This window comes from Indicator indicator, chromosome 2, assembly GCF_027791375.1.
Source record: "Indicator indicator isolate 239-I01 chromosome 2, UM_Iind_1.1, whole genome shotgun sequence".
NCBI lineage: Eukaryota > Metazoa > Chordata > Aves > Piciformes > Indicatoridae > Indicator > Indicator indicator.
This window is the reverse complement of record NC_072011.1, coordinates 62863130-62881548: the sequence shown is the minus strand read 5'-3', so window position 1 is coordinate 62881548 and position 18419 is coordinate 62863130. Positions and strand designations below refer to the sequence as shown.

Sequence of the window (18419 nt, the reverse complement as noted above, 5' to 3'; positions counted from 1 at the left end):
AGCCAAAGGAACATCTTGGTTGCACCAAGATCTTCTTCTAGACTCCCATGTGAGTTTGAGCCTCAGTCTTATACAATCCTTCTTAGTTTTAAAGAAGAACCTTATTCTGCCCCTTTGCTCTGCTGAGACCTAACCTTCAGTACTGCATTCAGTTCTGGTGTCCCCAGCATGAGAAGGACACAGAGCTGTTGGAGTGTCCAGAGGAGGCCACATGATGACCCAAAGGCTGGAGCACCTCTGCTGTGAGAACAGGCCGAGGCAGCTGGGGTTGTACAGCCTAGCAAGAGAAGACTGTGGGGGACCTTAGAGCTGCCTTCCAATACCTGAAGGGATGCTCCAGGAAGGCTGCAGAGGGACTTTTCCTGAGGGTGTCTAGAGACAGAACAAGGGGGAATGGTTTGAAGCTGAGGGAGAGCAGGGTTAGACTGGAGCTGAGGAAGTTCTTCAGTACAAGGGTTGTGAGACTCTGGAATAGGCTGCCTGGGGAGGCTGTGGATGCCTCCCCCCTGGGGGTGTTCAAAGCCAGATTGGATGAGGCCTTGAGCAGCCAAATCTAAGTGAGAGGTGTCCCTGTTCATGGCAGGGGGGTTGCAGTAGATGATCTCTGAAGTCCTTTCCAACCTAAGCTATTCTGTGATTCTATGATCTTTTTGTTTGTGCTCCAGTCAAAGGAAATTCCCTTGCCCTTGTGCTGTCTTTCAACAACAACAAAATCTAAATACTTAGGAAATAAATTTAAAAGCAGAGCTTACCTGCTCTTGCCAGACTGCTGAAATATGATGCTCTACTTCATAACTGGGGGGTGCATGGATGGGTAATTTCTTGCTTTGTATTTTCTGCCATACTCCTAGTAATTGCTCATAATGTATTGTAGGTGAAGCATCAAACTTCATTATTTCAGCTTAGAATTTTTTTTTTTATTACCTCACAACAGAAATGTCTTTGGGGAACGTCCCTTGGAAGCAGCATAGGGGAAAGGGACCTGGGGATCCTCATGGGCCGAAGACTGCCCATGAGTCAGCAATGTACCCTTGTGGCCAAGAAGGCCAATGGCATCCTGGGGTGGATTAGAAGGGCTGTGGTGACTAGTCAGAGAGGTTCTCCTCCCCCTCTACTCTGCTCTGGTGAGGCTGCCTCTGGAATATTGTGTCCAGTTCTGGGTCCCTCAGTTCAAGAAGGACCTCAGAGAACTGCTTGAGAGAGTCCAGCACAGAAACACAAAGACGGTGAAGGCAGTGGAACATCTCCCTGCTGAGGAAAGGCTGTGGGAGCTGGGGATCTTCAGTTTGGAGCAGAGGAGCCTGAGGGGTGCCTTCCTTCATGTTTATAAAGATGTGAAGAGCAGTGTCAGGAGGATGGAGCCGGGCTTTGCTCAGTGATGTCCAACGATAGGCCAAGGGGCAGTGGGTGCAAGCTGGAGCAGAGCAGGTTTCACAGGAACATAAGGAGAAACTTTTTCACTGTGTTGGTGCCTGGAGCCCTGGAGCAGGCTGTCCAAAGATGGTTGTGGAGTCTCCTTCTCGGGAGAGTTTCAAAACTCGTCTGGATGTGTTCCTGTGTGACATGCCTTAGGTGATCCTGCTCTGGCAGGGGGCTTGGACTGGAAGATCTTTTGAGGTCACTTCTAACCCCTAACATTCTGTGCTTGTGTGAGGTGTGCCCCATCGCAGTCAGGGCAGCCATTAGTACATGGCCTTAGGCACATTGAAGTTTAGGATCATTCCCTATGGGTTTGAGCTTTAAATGACATCACAAGAAGAGATGGGCCAGATCCACAACTTGAGTGTGAACATTTTGTTTCTCTGGCAGTGCGCAGCTTTCTCCCAGCTGACATCCAAATATGTTGTTATGAATCTCTACCAGCATGTTATTAAAGATGGCATCAGCTTGTGCAGGCACAAGGCGTGTGATTTAAGGCTTCACATCAGACTTGAGTTCTCACATCCCCTAATTGTTGGGTGTTTGTTCCCTTTCACACTTCAGATTTCCCAGATCAAATGTTTTTGCCTGTGCTTTTGCCAGTTGCTTTAAAAAAAAAAAAAAAACAAACAGCAGAGACACATTCCACTCTGCACTGTCAAACTGACACCCCAGACCTGTGCAGATCTCTGAGGCTGAGATTACACTTAGTGGGAGTCTTACACTTACATCTTTTCAGATGACCATAGAGTCATAGAATTGTCAGGGTTGGAAGGGACCTCAAGGATCAGCCAGTTCCAACCCCCCTGCCATGGGCAGGGACACCTCACACTACATCAGGTTACTCACAGCCACCTCCAGCCTGGCTGCAAAAACCTTCAGGGATGAGGCTTCCACCACCTCCCTGGGCAACCTGTTCCAGTGTCTCACCACCCTCCTGGGGAAGAATTTCTTCCTAACATCCAATCTGAATCTACCCATTTCTATTTTTGTTCCATTCTCCCTAGTTCTATCATGACCTGACATCCTAAAAAGTCCCTCCCCAGCTTTCTTGTAGGCCCCCTTCAGATACTGGAAGGCCACAAGAAGGTCTCCTCAGAGCCTTCTCTTCTCCAGACTGAACAACCCCAACATCACAGTCTGTCTCTGTAGGAGAGGATCTCAAGCTCTCTGCTCATCCTCATGGCCCGTCCCTGGACATGTTCCAGCACGTTCAGATCCTTCTTGTGATAGGGGCTCCAGAGCTGGTTGATGGATTCTTATGGGCCAGACATCAGCAGAGAAGTTGGATTTTCTGTTAGAGTGATTATCAGGTAACTGCTGACAGTGGATGGAAAGCTGATGGCTTCCAAAATCCCGAAGTTGTGCCAGGGGAGGTTTAGGTTGAATATTTGGAACAATTTCTTTGCTGCAAGGAGTGGTCAGGCATTGGAACAGGCTGCCCAGGGAGGTGGCAGAGTCACCATCCCTGGTGGTGAAATATGTGGACATGGCATTTTGGGTTATGGTTTAATGGCTGTGGTGGTATTGGGTAGATGGTTGGACTTGATGATCTTAAAAGTCTTTTTTAGCCCTTTGTCTCAGTATCCCATCCTGCCATCATTCCAAACTTAATTTCCCTTTTCATCTTATTCAAATCTGGCCAACTTCTCCTCACTGTCCAAATGCTATCAGCAGCAGTAGGGACAGAACAAGAGAAACTGTCTCACAGGTGATCAGAGGGCTGGAGCACCTCTCTTATGAAGACAGGTTGAAAGAATTGGTACTGTTCAACCTGAAGAAGAGAATGCTCCAGAGAAACATTAGAGCTACATTTCAATATCTGAAGGGGACCTACAGGATGGCTGGGGAGGGACTGTTCAGAAGTGCCTGTGGGGATAGGATGAGGGACAATGGTTTGAAACTGGAGCAGGGCAGATTTAGGCTGGACATCAGGAGGAAGTTCTGCACAATGAGAGTGGTGAAATACTGGAACAGGTTGTCCAGGGATGTGGTTGAAGCCTTGTCCCTGCAGACATTCAGGACCAGTCTCGATGTGTCCCTGGGCAGCCTCCTCTAGTTGGAGGTGTCCATGCTGAGTGCAAGGATCTTGCAGGAGATGAGCTTTGAGGATCCCCTCCTGCCCGATGATCTGTGTATTGAATTCACAGCACTAAAACAGTGACAGATAAAACTTTTCTTATGCAAATAACAGAGTTTTAAACTGTCTTTACCTTTTGTGAAAGTGGTTACTTAAGAAAATTAAGGGAAACAATGGTACATAGGTTCCTGAAGGCTAAATAATGCCATCTGAAGTTCATGCCACTCCCCCAGCAGTCACCTGGAGCATCTCCCAAGCATGCAAAGCTTTCCTGTAGCCTGTTCCTCACCTTAATTTTCTGTGCCCTTTGTTAGACAGGTAGGGAACACAAGCATCATTAACAAAGCCCAAATACCTCTGTGACAAATGTGCACTTTCAGAAACTATCTAATTAACTGTATCTCCAAAACACAGTTTAATGAAACTCTTATTTGAATTGAAAGGCAATTAAGCAGTGTCTCCTTCCAATGCATGTGTATCTAACTCTCGTTGGTGTTCACCACCTGCAGACCCTAGCTTCACAGGACATTGCTCTGCCCTCCAAAAGTGATGTGTTACCTCCTCAGCACCTCTCCCTCTTCCTGCCAATGTTGTTTGAGTGTTTGAATTCAAACATTCCACTAAAGAACTGTCACAGACTTTTAGTTAGTGGAACTAACTGCTTCATATTTGAAAAAGCCATAACTCAATGGTAGGTTTGTGGGAAGCCAGCTTCACTTTCATTTTCCTGTGAGAGGAACTTGATAGTCAAGGGTTTTGCTTTCTCCCAGTGTCAAACGTGAATGATTCAAGAGTATCATCCATTCACAGAATGGGTTGGGTTGGAAGGGACCTTAAAGATCATCTAGTTCCAGCCCCCCTGCCAGGGACAGGGTCACCTTTCATTAGAGCAGGTTGCTCAAGGTCTCATCCAACCTGGCCTTGAACACCTTCAGGGACGAGGTGTCCATAACTTCTCTGGGCAATCCATTCCAGTGTCTCACCACCCTCATAGTAAAGAACTTCTTCCTAATGTCCAGTCTAAATCTACCCTTCTCTATTTTCAAACAAGCAACACAAAGACAACACTAAAGTCCCAAGTGTAATATCAAATCATTGAACTTGTGGCTTCAACCTTTTTCAGACCACCAAAAAAGGTTATCCAATGGAGACCGCAAAAAAACCTGAAACTAAGCATGCTGGGCCATTCCCTCTTGTTCTATCACTAATTACCTGTGAGAAGAGACCAGCACCAACCTCTCCACAAGGTCCTTTCAGGTAGCTGTAGACAGCAATGAGGTCTCCCCTCAGCCTCCTCCTCTTCAAACTAAGCAGCCCCAGCTCCTTCAGTCACTCTTCATCAGATTTATTCTCCAGGCCCTTTCCCAGCTTCCCTGACTTCCTCTGCACTGGTCCAGCACCTCCACATCTCTCTGAGGTGCCCAAAACTGAACATAACACTCAAGGTGTGGCCTCACCAGAGCTGAGTGCAAGGGGACAATCATCTCATGATATTAATTAGAGGAGAGCCAAGATTGAGACAGTGTTTTGATTTTCACTCACTGTATTTTCTCATTATTTAGTAATAATATGTCAGCAGTTAATAAGATATATAATAAATACTCTGCACCTACTTAAAATGTTAGTATTTTAATATCCATGTCCAGAAATAACAATATTTTTGGGGGGGGGGGGGGGGGGGGGAAGAAAACACTGTTTGGGTGTGGGTAGACGAGTAGCAATTGATGCCCATGTACTTGATTGACCTATAGCAGGTAAAATACAACTTTAGAGGCAGTTGTCCAAACACCTTCTCTTCTAGAGCTGATAAATATTGCTAGAGAGCATCTTTCTCAGCAAACTCAGCCTCCTGCAACGGGAGGTTATTTTCACCAGGGGGAAGAGGACCACTGCTTAATTTGACATGTTAAAGCTTCTCCCTACAACTGTCTCAACAGCCAGGCATAGAGAGATGCTTCGTACACTGAAAATTAAATTTAAGTTACATAGTCTTGGTTTAGAAAATTGTGCAGTTCATCCTTCTGCCAAAAAAAAAATATTATTTTATTTTTTTTCCACATGAACTTTTTTGTGATTTTTTTTCATAGCCTGTTCTGTTCTTCCAGTGTTCCCAATGGTTCAGGTTACTTTATTCCTCCTTTTTTAAAGTCAAGTAGGGGGGAAAAAGGAAGAGAGATGAGAGATGGTCTTTTAAAAAAGTCCTCACTGCCTCAGAAGTTCATGGGTCCAGTGTAAAAGTACAAAATGATTGCTCTAAACTCCCTTCTGTAAACATTCCAGATGCACAGATTCACAGAATGGTTTAGGTTGGAAAGGACCTTGAAGATCATCTAGTTCCAACACGCATAGTGCAGTGCAGGGACGCCTCCTGCTAGCCCAGGTTGCTCAAGGCCTCATCCAACCTGGCCTTGAACACCTCCGGGGAGGGGGCATCCACACCCTCCCTGGGCAACCTGTTCCAGTGTCTCACCACCCTAACCAGCAGTAATTTCTTCCTAATCTCCAGTCTCCCTCCTCAAGCTTCAATCTATTCCCTCTCATCCTAACACTCCAAGCCCTTGTCAAAAGTCCCTCCCCAGCTTTCTTGCAGCCCCCTTCAGGTACTGGAAGGATGCTCTAAGGTCTCCCTGGAGCCTTCTTTTCTCCAGGCTGAATAGCCCCAACTCTCCCAGCCTGTCCCTATAGGGGAGGTTTTCCAACCCTCTGATTATCTTCATGGCCCTCCTCTGGACCCACTCCAGCAGCTCCGTTGTCCCTCTTATGCTGGGGACACCAGAGCTGGATGCAGTGCTGCTGTGGGTGCCTCAGTCCCACTGTCCATGTCACTGACAAAGATGTTAAATGACATATTTTAAAAGGAAAGTGTGCCACAGCTGGACATAAGGAAGGAGTTCTTCACAATGAGAGAAGTAGAACACTGGAAGGAGTTACCCAAGGATATAGTTGAGGCCCCATCTCCAGAGACATTCAAGATCAAACTCTTTGTTGGGTTTCCAAACCCTTTGCTCATACCACAGCTCTAGCTCTGTATCTTTCTGCTGAGCTGAAGAGACTTCTGTGTTTAATTCAGACTTGTAGCTGATTCTGTCTGAACTTCATGGCAAGTCTTTAAAGAAGCTGCTTTTTTTGTTTTTTTTTTTCAGGAGGAGGAATGGGGTAAGCAGAGATGGTATAACCAAGCATTACAGAAAAAGGGGAAAAGGAGAATGACAGGTTTAGTGTCCTCCTACATCTGAAAGTCTGTTTTCAGGCAGTCATTTGGTAACAGTCATTAAATCCTAGCTCATTAATCTTCCCATCATCAGGGCTGTTGTTATCAAGTGCCTTGTACCTTGGCCATCCCCTTTTACTGCTTCGTGCCCTTCAACTTCTCTGACCTTACCATTAATTTCTCACTTTCTTTGCTACTTCCCCTCTCCACACAAGTGTGCTCCATCCTTCAGTGTCTTAACCCTTGTGCCATTGGTGCCTCCTGCACCACCCTGCCTGCCCTCACTCCTTTGCTCTCTGGGCAGGGTTTGAAACGTTGGGAATTTTCTCAGCGAGGCTTGTAGCCTCAGCAGTGCTCTCCAAGCACCATCTGTTCCCAGTATCTCCTCGGCCAGTCACAGGCCCCTGCATGGCTTTTCACTGCCTCCTTTCTTCCTGACCCTCCTTCCTGCTATTTCCTTCCTGACCTTCCTTGCTACTATTTTGAGCCATCATTTTGGAAGATTTGCTAGATCAGAGGCTGTGTAACTGTTAGTGCTTATCAGTGCTGCCCCTTCTCACCCTCTGCTCCCCTCTCTCAGGCTCATTTCTTGCATCTTGTCCAAAATCATAGAATCATTGTGGTTGGAAAAGACCTTTAAGATCTTCAAGGCCAGCCATTACCTAACTCTGCCAAGTCTGGTGCTAAACCATGTCCCTCAGCAGCACATCTAAAGGCAGAAGAAGAGAAGCTGGCTGTGAAAGACAGGGCCAATTTGAAACTGAAATTGGGTAACATGAACTTCTACCCTTGAAAATGAGCATATCAGAAAAAAAAATCAAAGGATAACCTTCTCAGAGCAGAGCCTTTTCCCTCCAGCTGCCTTTACCATCCGGGCACAGTGGTGCCTGGCTGCTATTAGGCACCAAAGCTGTACAAATGAATAAGAATAGTTTTGATTACACCATCGACGTTCTCATCTAAAATAATTTAAGCATTAGGCAGAAGCAGTTGTGCTGTTTATAATTCATATAATGATTTAGGGCTGCTGCTCTTAAACTGTTGTTTAATTTGGATTTCCTTGCAGTTCTCATGGGGTAAAGTGTATTATCGAAGAGGAAAGGAATGAACTATATTCAGGGTAGCTGTAGGGTGCTGTGAGTTAAAGGAGGAGCTGGTGGAATACTACAGGAGCAAAAAAATACAGGATCCATTATGCTGTTAATGAATGCACAATTCAGATTTGCTGATTTAATTTCTAAATCATATTTCTCTGGTCCCCTCAGGTATAACAGGCTTCATGCATATTAACTGAAGGAGATGGGATATATTTATGCCCAGTCATGCAAAAACTGAATAAGAAACCCAAAATTACTTTCCTCCATTGTTTATTCATTTGCAGTTAAGTTTTTCTAATGGCACAGCATTGAAGGAGCACTGTTAGGAGAGTGCAGCCACAACTGCTGGTACCAGTTTTGAGCCTGTGGTAGTAACCTTTGAGGCAGTTTGATATTTATCCAGAGCTACAGACTGTCACACTATTTAAGCCATGACTAGAGCATCATTTTCTGATCTGGCCAGGAGCTTTCTTGAAATAGTCACCATTTCCTTCCTCAGGCAAGGTGGCAGACTGGTGATATTTTAAACTCTGTCTTGGCTGAGAGACAAATCCCCAAGTCCTTATTTTATTTTTTTTCCTAAGCAGATCTGATTGATGTAAGCAAGACCTGTTCCCACAGGGACCACACCCCTGACTAATTGTCAGAAATTACATTAGGCAGGGACTTGCAGCTTTACAAAATGTCACCTTTTGGGAGTCTCTCTTTGGTCCATTTTTCATACTGACAGGTTAATTGTAAACTTTTCCTACCATCCTTTTCCTGTGATGTGAACAGATGTCCCAACTTTTTAAGGAACCACATATGACAATGAACTTCATTGTAAATTCTACAACCACATAAAACCACAGAATGGTTTGGGTTGGAAGGGACCCTAAAAATCATCCATTCCCAAACCCCCTGCCATGGACAGGACACCTTCCAATAGATCAGGTCATTGGAGGCCTCATCCAACCTGGCCTTGAACACCTCCAGGGAACGGCAAATCCACAACCTCCCTGGGCAACCTGTTCCAGTGTCTCACCACCCTCACTGGAATGAATTTCTTCCTAATCTCCAATCTAAATCTGCCCTCTTCCAGCTTCAATCCATTCTCCCTCATCCTGTCACTATAAGCCCTATTAAAAAGTCCTTCCCCAGTTTTCTTGTAGGCCCCTTTCAGGTACTGGAAGGCAGAATCAATCAGAAAAGCTCTGAAAATACACCAAAAGAAGAAGATGCAATCAAAATAGATTCTGCCAGTCCTTGCAGGTTGTCCACCTGGTAATTTTTAATATTTTTTTGGTAATCTCTTTCAACCAGAGTTTCACTTCTTAAATTAATTTCAACAACTTGCTCAAGAGACGTCCTAATCCGATCGTGTATTATGATGATACCAGTTGGATGTTATCCTATTAGGCACTCACTGTAAATAAGGGATTTTCCACTGACTTTTAAATCCTTGATTAATGAGAATGCTCGAAGCAGTGTCCTGTAAATTAGCCATAGTGCTAGCAACAATTGCAATTCACTTAGGAAAACTGATTTGGTTTAAATCTTCCCATCCAAATTAAAAAGCATGAGGGCAACATATTGTGCAGTAAGTAAGACGTCCTACTCTATCTCACCTTATTTATCTCTACTCCCGGCTCTCTGAGACCTTTAGGTCTAAATCCTGCTCTCTCTTCAGGTAAATTCCCATCAGTCAGAGCTTTGCTGGAGAAAGAACTCTGGTAACTGGCCCATAGTATTTAGTTTATGCATTCTCTATATTCCCTGGTGTTTTAGCTAATTCTCATTCCCAGTTTAAACTGTGTTAAGCAAGCCAATGGATTTCATTTGTAGTTTGGCCACTGTTACTTCACTTTCACAGATCCTTTGCCCCCCCCTTTTTTTTTTTTTTTTGTTACTGGTGAATATCAGGAAAGAGTTATTTAGGTTTGGGGAAGAGGGGAACAGGAAGAGGCTGTGACATGATAGTTAAGATGGAATTCTTCCTGACATATTTTTCTGAGAGAAACATTTTTCACATCATCTCTACCACTTCCCTTCTTCAAATACTGATAAGGGATTTATTGCTTGCAGTAAAATTAGGTTTACATCTGGTATTGACTTTGAAACCTTGTATCTGGTATTGATCTTGAAACCTACATCTCTTTTAATATTCTGAGACATTAATGAGCTCTTTCTTGACATGCTTGATTCACGTTTATTTAAGGTCCTATTCATCATGGTACCCATAATATACATTATCAGTCAAGAACATCCCTCTGTTCTTGTAGAAGTGTGAATACACTCTCCACAGATTGGAATTAGTATCACTTCACAAAGAGAGCTTTCACACTCCCTCTTGTAACTGAGCAAAGTCTCTTTCATACGTTAAGAGTAAGATTGCTATGTAGTTATTTTCTGGTAGATTTGGCTGCACTGCAAACTGCACAAAAAGCAGAGTTACTTCAAGTTTCAAGAACAGTCAGAGACACTGCAATAATTCTCTAAATCTGATTGTTTCACCTCAGTTCAGTGAAGTTGCAAGGCTTACTTGTCCATGCATGTACCAAAGTACCCTTAAAAAGTGGGATTGAGGCACTTTCAGCAAGTCTGCAAATGACACCAAGCTGTGTGTCCTGGTTGATATGCTGGAGGAAAGGGAATCCGTCCAGAGGGACTTGGACAGGCTTGAGAGTTGGGCCCAAGCCAGCCTCATGAAGTTCGACAAAGCCATGTGCAAGGTCCTAAACCTGGGTTGGGGCAATCCCAAGCACAAATCCAGTCTGGGCAACCTGGAGGAGAGAAGGACTTGGGAGTGTCAGATGATGACAAACTCCCCATGAGCCAGCAATGGTCCCTGGCAGCCCAGCAGGCAGCCTTGTGCTGGGCTGCATCCAAAGCAAGGAGAGCAGCAGCACAGGGAGGGGATCCTGCCCCTCTGCTCTGCTGAGACCCCACCTGCAGCACTGCTTCCTTCTGGTGCCCCCAGCATAAGAGGGACATGGAGCTGCTGGAGCAAGTCCAGAGGAGGCCACAAAGTTAATCAGAGGGCTGGACAACCTCCTGTACTGGCACAGGCTGCAAGAGTTGAGGCTGTTTCAGCCTGGAGAAGAGAAGAATCCAGGGAGACCTTAGAGCAGCCTTCCAGCCCCTGAAGGAGGTCTACAAGAAAGCTGGGGAGGGAGTTTTTACAAGGCCTTGTAGTGATAGGATGAGAAGAAATGGTTTGAAGCTTGAGGAGGGCTGATTTAGACTGGAGATTAGGACCCCCATGACAGGGGGGTTGGAACTAGATGATCTTTAAGGTCCCTTCCCTTAAGGACCCAAACTATTCTATGATTCTATAAATGCAGGATACTATTTTTAATGCTTGCTAGTGCCTTTTTTCACCCTTACTAGTTGTGGTTTTTTACAGTACTGAGTTAACTTCTTATGTGCAGACTTAATTGGTTAGCTGGGGGGTTTGGTTGGTTGGTGGTTGTTTTTTTTTTTTTTGTTTTTCCCCTTTATACTTCAAGAAAAAACATTGTGGCTTTTCCACTGAAAGTCTGAGATGCTGACTCTAAAGCTTAAGTGGTTGTATTCTGAGTAGAAGAAGTGGACATCTGAAATTCAAGCAGATGTTTGTAGCTGCCTCTTGTCGGACAAAATGGATGACTGGAATGCTTTATTTTTATTTTATTTCACGTTTTTTCATCATTTTAACTCTCCTTGCAAGTCTGCCAGCTAATTTCCCCAGCATTGAACATTTCTAGACTGGTTTCCCCCAGCTACAAATTTTCTCAGCTATAAGGAAAGATAATTTTTTGTGATGATGGCATCGAGCTGGGACATAACATAGCTGTTGTCTGTGGCCTGTTTTGATTCCCTTCAGCAAGTCACTTTGTTCTTTTATGCCTCAGCCTTCTACCTGTAGAATATAACATTTTTATCATAGGCTTTTCTTTGTTGTGCCTCCCATGTTCATGAAGGTATTTGTGTAGCACTTTTCCTGCTTGATGGAAGCGCTGGGAGGGTTTGTTCATTAATATTCCTGAAGCGTGACCTAGGAAAGCCTATTACTGTAATATGCTCTGCTTTAAACTTCACTTAGAGTAATCATGATAAACAACAGTGGGCTGGCTTTAGCTGTGCTCTGCAGAAATAAGACTTTCACATCTTCAGACTTAAATTGATGGAGGGAAATGTTGATGTATTTTATGTCCCCCTCTATGCTCATGGTAAAAATACTGCGTCCAGTTCTGGGCTCCTGTGGCAGTTTAGGCTGGGTGCCCCCTGCCACTGCTGCATGAGATACACCTCTGGTGTCCTGGGTGCTCACCCAATAGGGGTGGACACAGGAAACGGCGTATTTCTACCCATAAATCCTGCGCCCTATCAAGCCATCTGCAGAGTCATTCTCTTCCTCTTTCTTCCCTCTCTGCTCTGGTAGGAGATGCTTTCTTATCGGGTAATGGTGGGGGAGTATCTCTCTAGGCCACTTAGTCCTGTCTAGGCCTAATGCCAGGAGGAGAATGGAGGGGGGGGCAGTCTCAGACCTGGCCAGCCTGAGACTTGCCTAGCAGCAGGGGGGGGGGGGGAAGAAAGAGCCCTGGGGGTTTTGGGTTTACCCTCAGGTGGGAGGAAGGGAGGATTGGGAAGCTTTGGGAACTCTGTGAGGGGTTCTGTATGCTTTTGGGATATTCTTGGCACTATCCTTTGTAGTCTTTTGTAGCTTCACCAATTGCTTTTCCATTTAAACTTTCCATCACTCTCCAATCCGTTTGTGTGAATGTCATTCTTTTGTCCCTTTCGGGGCAAGAGAGGATCTGTCTGGCCCCAAACCAGCACGGCTCCCCAGTTCAAGAAGGACAAGGAGCTGCTTGAGAGGGTAAAGCAAAGGGCTGTGAAGATGCTGAGGGGACTGGAACATCTCTAGTGTGATGAAAGGCTGAGGGATTTGGGGATTTTTAGCCTGGAGAAGAGAAGACTGAGGGGGGATCCTATCAATGCTTAGGAATATTTCAAGGGTGGGTGTCAGGAGGATGGGACCTGTGTTTTTTCAGTGGTGCCCAGAGACACAGGTAAAGGGCACAGCCTTGAACGTAGGAAGTTCCGTCTAAACATGAGGAGGAACTCCTTTACATTAAGGGTGGTAGAGCACTGGAACAGGCTGCCCAGAGAGGTGGTAGAGTCTCCATCTCTGGAGTCATTCAAAGCCCATCCTGTACAACATGTTCTAGATGAACCTTCTCTAGCAGGGGAATTGGACTTCGTCATCTCCAGAGGTTCCTTCCAAGCCCTTCCACTCTGTGACTCTGATTGACTGCAATGGGTTCTGTCTCTGTTGGCATGTGTATCATACATGAATCCAGGAATGGCTTCTTGCCTGCTCTATCCTTAGCTCTATCCTTAGCCTCCTGTTTCAATGAGATGCCATCTTTTTATTCTCCCTTTGTATTTCCTTCAGTGAGGTGAAGAGAAGCTTGAAATGGCCAATTCTGAAATGGACAGTTCTGAAACGTCTTGCACATAGGAAAAGCTTCTTCTTAACCTCATTAGTAATTGCTTGAGAGATGACCAGCAGCATGACAGTTTATATTTCCCTGCTATTATTTTCCTCTAATAACCATGGGTGTTCTTATTACATTTCTAAATGACTGTTCTCAGAGGTGGCTTCAACAGAAGGTATTGCATTGTGTCAGCTTCAGATTGATTGCCTCAGTGTTTTGTGGAGTATCTCCTTGTTCTTGCACTGTAAGAAGTGGCAGATAGGAAGAGCCAGTTTCTTGGCTGTCCCTTTCAGCATGTTGTATCCTACATCCCCTGGTTTGTCTCCTTTGTCGTGATTGATTTCATTTCTTTTTTTCAAAGAACTGTCCAACCTCATTTTGGATTGATGTATCTGCTATGGGGATAGGCTGAGGGAGCTGGGGTTGTTCAGCCTGCAAAAGAGAAGACTCCAGGGGGCACCTTAGAGCTGGTTTGCAATACCTGAAGGAATCCTACAGGAAGGCTGCAGAGGGACTTTTCATAAGGCTGTCTAGAGACAGGACAAGGGGGAAAGGTTTGAAGCTGAGGGAGAGCAGGGTTAGACTGGGTCTTAGGAAGAAGTTCTTCAGTACAAGGGTATTGAGACTCTGAGATAGGTTGCCCAGGGAGGTTGTGGATGCCTCCTGCCTGGGGGTGTTCAAGGCCAGATTGCATGGGATCTTGAGCTTCTGAGTCTAGTTGAGAGGTGTCCCTGCCCATGGCAGGGAGGTTGGAGGAGATGATCTCTAAGATCCCTTCCAATCTAAGCCATTCTGTGATTCCTTGAACCCCTTAGACCTGGACACAGCATGTAAGCAATACCTCCTTAACTTAAGGAAATAAGATGTTTTGACTTAGTTAAGAGAGTAGGGTGATAGTTTCTAACAGTGCATATATTTCATATTTTTCTTTTCTTTTCTTGGCTTTCTTTTCATTAAGAAGCATTCACTCAATGAGAGTTGTTTGCTTCTTTCCCTTTCATTTATTTTTTGGCTGTGCACCTGAGACAGCAAGTGCAGTTAATGGAGGGTACATCACTACCTTCCTGATACTTTTAACAGCTGCAGGCAGTTCAATATTTTGACTTGTTTTGTTGAATTTATTTTTTTTTAATGCTCCCAGCATTTTCAGCAGTATCATTGTAGAGATACTGGAGAGCAAAAGGGAATAACAGCAGCCCCAAATATGTATATTCTTCTGCTTTCTCTTTCTAATAAAAAAAAAGTATACTAAAATGTTGAAGAGACTAGAAAAAAACCAAAAAGAAAACTAAACTATACTGGATATATTCACATGGTTCTTCTACAAACTGACAAGTGTGAATTGAAAAGCAAAGTTCTATTAATACAGAGTGGGAGAGTGTCACTGTGCCATGACATATTAAAGCTGGGATGCTCTGGGCCTTCCAGAAATCCAAGCAATAAAAGAAATGCCAGTGAGATTCTTGTAATATGTTCAGTCAATTAAAATCTGTCTTACCTGACTTTTTGTTTTGTTTTCTTTGCAGACCACAGATGACATCCTGGTGGCCTCGGCTGAATGTCCTAGCGATGATGAGGACATCGATCCCTGTGAGCCGAGCTCAGGTGGGTTAGGTTAGTCAACTTTTTTATTACTTTCTTTTATTTCATGCTTGCATGCTCTTCTTCCCCCAGAGTCCCATCTTGCAGAGCAGGGAGAAGTTGAATTGGGACCTTGCTAAATGGCAGCATCAGCAGAGAAGGAGAGTTTGCTCCATGTTCAGTAGATGGGAGCAGACTGATAGCTGTGATCTGAGCAAGGTCATAGCTTGACCAACAATTTGAGGCTGGACCCCTGCAACTGTGTTGTTATGATAAAGGAGGGACAACTTCATTTAGGAGAAAGATCGCAGCATCACAAAATGGTCTGGGTTGGAAGGGACCTCCAAAGGTCATCCAGTCCAATCCCCTCTGCAGTCAGCAGTGGCATCCTCCACTAGATCAGGTTGCCCAGAGCCCTGTAGAGCTTCACCTTGAATATCCCCAGGGATGGGGACCCAACCACCTCCCTGGGCAACCTGTTGAGTGTTCCTCTACTCTCTTGGTGCAGAACTTGTTCCTAACATCCAATCTAAATCTGCTCTTCTCTAGTTTGAAGCCATTGCCCCTCATCCTATCACTGCAGGCCTTTGCAAACAGTTTTTCTCCATCCATCTTGTAGCCCCCTTCAGGTACTGGAAGGTCTCTATTAGATCTCCCCAGAGCCTTCTCTCCTCCAGGCAGTACATTGCCAGCAAGAAGCTGCAATTCCTTGTGCTTTAAGCATTTTCCCCAAACGAGATCAAAAATCCATATTTCAAATATCCTGTTCTGTCAGTAGAGCTCAGTTTGTGCATGGCACAGAATGCTGTGCTAAAAACCAGGGGACACAGAATGCAAGGCTCAAATTGCCAATCGTTTTATGGCTTTTTTCTAAGCCAAAGATATTCAGAGGGATTGCTTCAGTTCTCACCAGAAATGAAAACTTTCTACATTCTACTATTTTTCTGTGGAACAAAAACTTTGTAGTGCTTTGCTCGTATCACAGATTCACTGATTCACATCCTGTTAGAGTGGACCCTCAAAGGTCGTCTTGTCCAACCCACCTGCAGTCAGCAGGGACACATTTGGAAGTCCCTTCCAGCCCATCAGGCTGCCCAGAACTTCTTCCTCATGTCCAACCTAAATCTCCCATGTTCCACTTGCAGATTATTGCACCTCATCCTATCACCACAGTCCCTTCTAAACAGTCCCTCCCCTGCAGATATTGAAATGCAGTACTGAGGTGTCCTCAGAGCCTTCTCTTCTCCAGGCTGAACAGCCCCAATTCTTTCATCCTGTCTTCATAGCAGAGGTGCTCCAGCCCTCTGATCGTATTAGCTGGCCCTCCTCTGGGCCCACTCCAGTAGCACCATGTCCCTCTTACGCTGGGGACCCCCAGAGCTGGACACAGTACTCCAGGTGAGGTCTGAGCAGAGCAGAGTGGAAGCATCCCCTCTTTCCATTTGCTGGCTGTGCTGCTTTTGATGCAGTCCAGGATACCATTGGCCTCCTGGGCTGCAAGTGCCCATTGCTGGCTCATGTCCAGCTTCTCACACCGAAGTCCTTTTCTGCAGGGCTGCTCTCAATCTCATCATCCTCCAGCCTGGATTGTTATCAAGGGTTGCCCCAACAGAGATGCAGGACCTTGCACTTTGTCTTATTGAACCTCATGAGATTCGCCTCAGCTCACCTCTCCAGCCTGTCCAGGTCCCTCTGGATGGCTCCCATCCCATCCTTTAGTCTTACCAACTGCACCACTCAGCTTGGTATCATCTGCAAACTTGCTGAGGGTGCCCATAGCAATGACTGAGGTATCTCTTTCTTACTCCTACTGAATAGTGGAGATTTGGTACCAAACTTTCTCTGTGATGCAATTTCCCCCACACCTTTATATTCAATTAAACACTGCATTGCTTCTCTAGAAATCCAAATGTTTATCACAGGTAAACTTCAAAGAATTAAGCTCAATTTGTTGTGCAGTGGCATATTTAGTTCAAGTAGAAATCAATTACATTTGAGAGCAGTATATTACTGCAAATCACAACTAAGAGCCACCTCTGTAGAAAAAATCCACGGCAGGAGATGTGTTCAGACAGCTTTGAGAGAAATGAGGATTTGCTTCAAATGCAGCTGTGTGGTTCCTTCTTCAACTCACATGCAAAAAATGTTTAGGTAAAGGCAGATACATTTATTCATAGATTGATAGAATGGTTTTGGTTGGAAGGGACCTTGAAGATCATCTAGTTCCAACCCCCCTGCCATGGGCAGAGATGCCTTACACTGGACCAAGTTGCTTAAGGCCTCATCCAATCTGGCCTTAAACACCTCCAGGGAGGGAGCATCCACGACTTCTGTGGGCAACCACTTCCAGTGTCTCACCACCCTCACTGGAAAGAATTTCTTCCTAATTTCCATTCTCAATCTGCCCTCCTCAGCTTCAATCCATTCCCTGTTGTTCTATCACTACAAGCCCTTGTTAAAAGTCCCTTCCTAGCTTTCTTGTGGCCCCCTTCAGGTACTGGAAAGCTGCTCTATCATCTCCCCAGAGCCTTCCCTTCTCCATTCAGGTGTTTCTACCAAATCATTATCTATCATCTAATAACCTCAAAACCCTCTTATCTCTTAAGGCTTAAGTCACTTTACCTCTTTGCTTTTGAATGTCCAGTGAGAACTCACCACTCCTCCCTCTGCCTGCCACCCTGGCCCAGGAGAATCCTTGTTGCCCCATGGGTCCTTATTTAGCTAATGGGTAGAGGGATGGAAGGGGTGAAATGAAGGTTTCTGACAGGTTAGCATATTTGTCCACACTGTGATCCAGAAGGGGAATGGGAGTGTTAGTTTTCCTGCAGAACATTGCCCTTTAGCTTTGCATCCTGGTGTTTAACTTTCGTGGTTTAGCTTCTCACTCATGGCCCAGCTACACTTCTCAGTACTTTTTTATTTGAGGGTAGGTTTACTGTTTCATTTCTTGTATCTTAACTGCTATGGAGTTTGTGTTTTTGGTTTGTTTGGGTTTTGGGTTTGGTTGTTGGAGTGTTTTTAGTATAGATTGCCACAGGAATGATGTTCTTCATAATCCCAATTGTCTGGATCATTTTATCTGTCATTCTTCACATCAAAATGTCACTGAGCCTCCCACTCTCAACTCTTAGAAGCTATTAATTTGCTTCTCTCTTCATTGGCCTTCTCCTTTTCTCTTCTTTGAAACAATGTGAAATGAAGGGCTCACTGAAGTCACAACTTCCAGCATTTCTGTCTCTCTGTAGGCTGCTTTGGTCTTAGTTCCTTTGTCTCGTGAATAAGCTTTCCCCATGACTAGTATGCATTGGCCTTACTGAATCTCATGAGCTTGTCCTCAGCCCACCTCTGCAGCCTCTCCAGGTCCCTCTGGGTGGCACCCATCACATTCTTCAGTCTTATCAACCAGAACCACTCAGCTTGGTGTTATCTGCAAACCTGAGATGGTGCCTCAGTCTCCCTGTCTGTAGTACTGATGAAGATATTGAGCAGCACTGGCACCCATACAGACCCTTGAGAGTCTCACTTGTCTGACCACCTGTCAGCCATCCCCATCTGGACATCGAGCCATT

General features: G+C 45.1%; 1 protein-coding gene across 20 annotated transcripts in view; it reads left to right on the top strand.

The window, feature by feature from the left end:
* The window catches only part of NRXN1 (neurexin 1), a 767737-nt gene that overhangs the window by 735049 nt on the left and 14269 nt on the right, over positions 1-18419 (top strand). For 12 of the 20 annotated variants that reach the window (XM_054395825.1, XM_054395756.1, XM_054395786.1 and 9 more), the window contains one exon: positions 14796-14883. In XM_054395825.1, the coding sequence (XP_054251800.1) occupies positions 14796-14883 (88 nt within the window). The remainder of the gene's footprint in view (positions 1-14795; positions 14884-18419) is intronic. The other 8 variants (XM_054395842.1, XM_054395833.1, XM_054395809.1 and 5 more) reach the window with 1 other exon arrangement.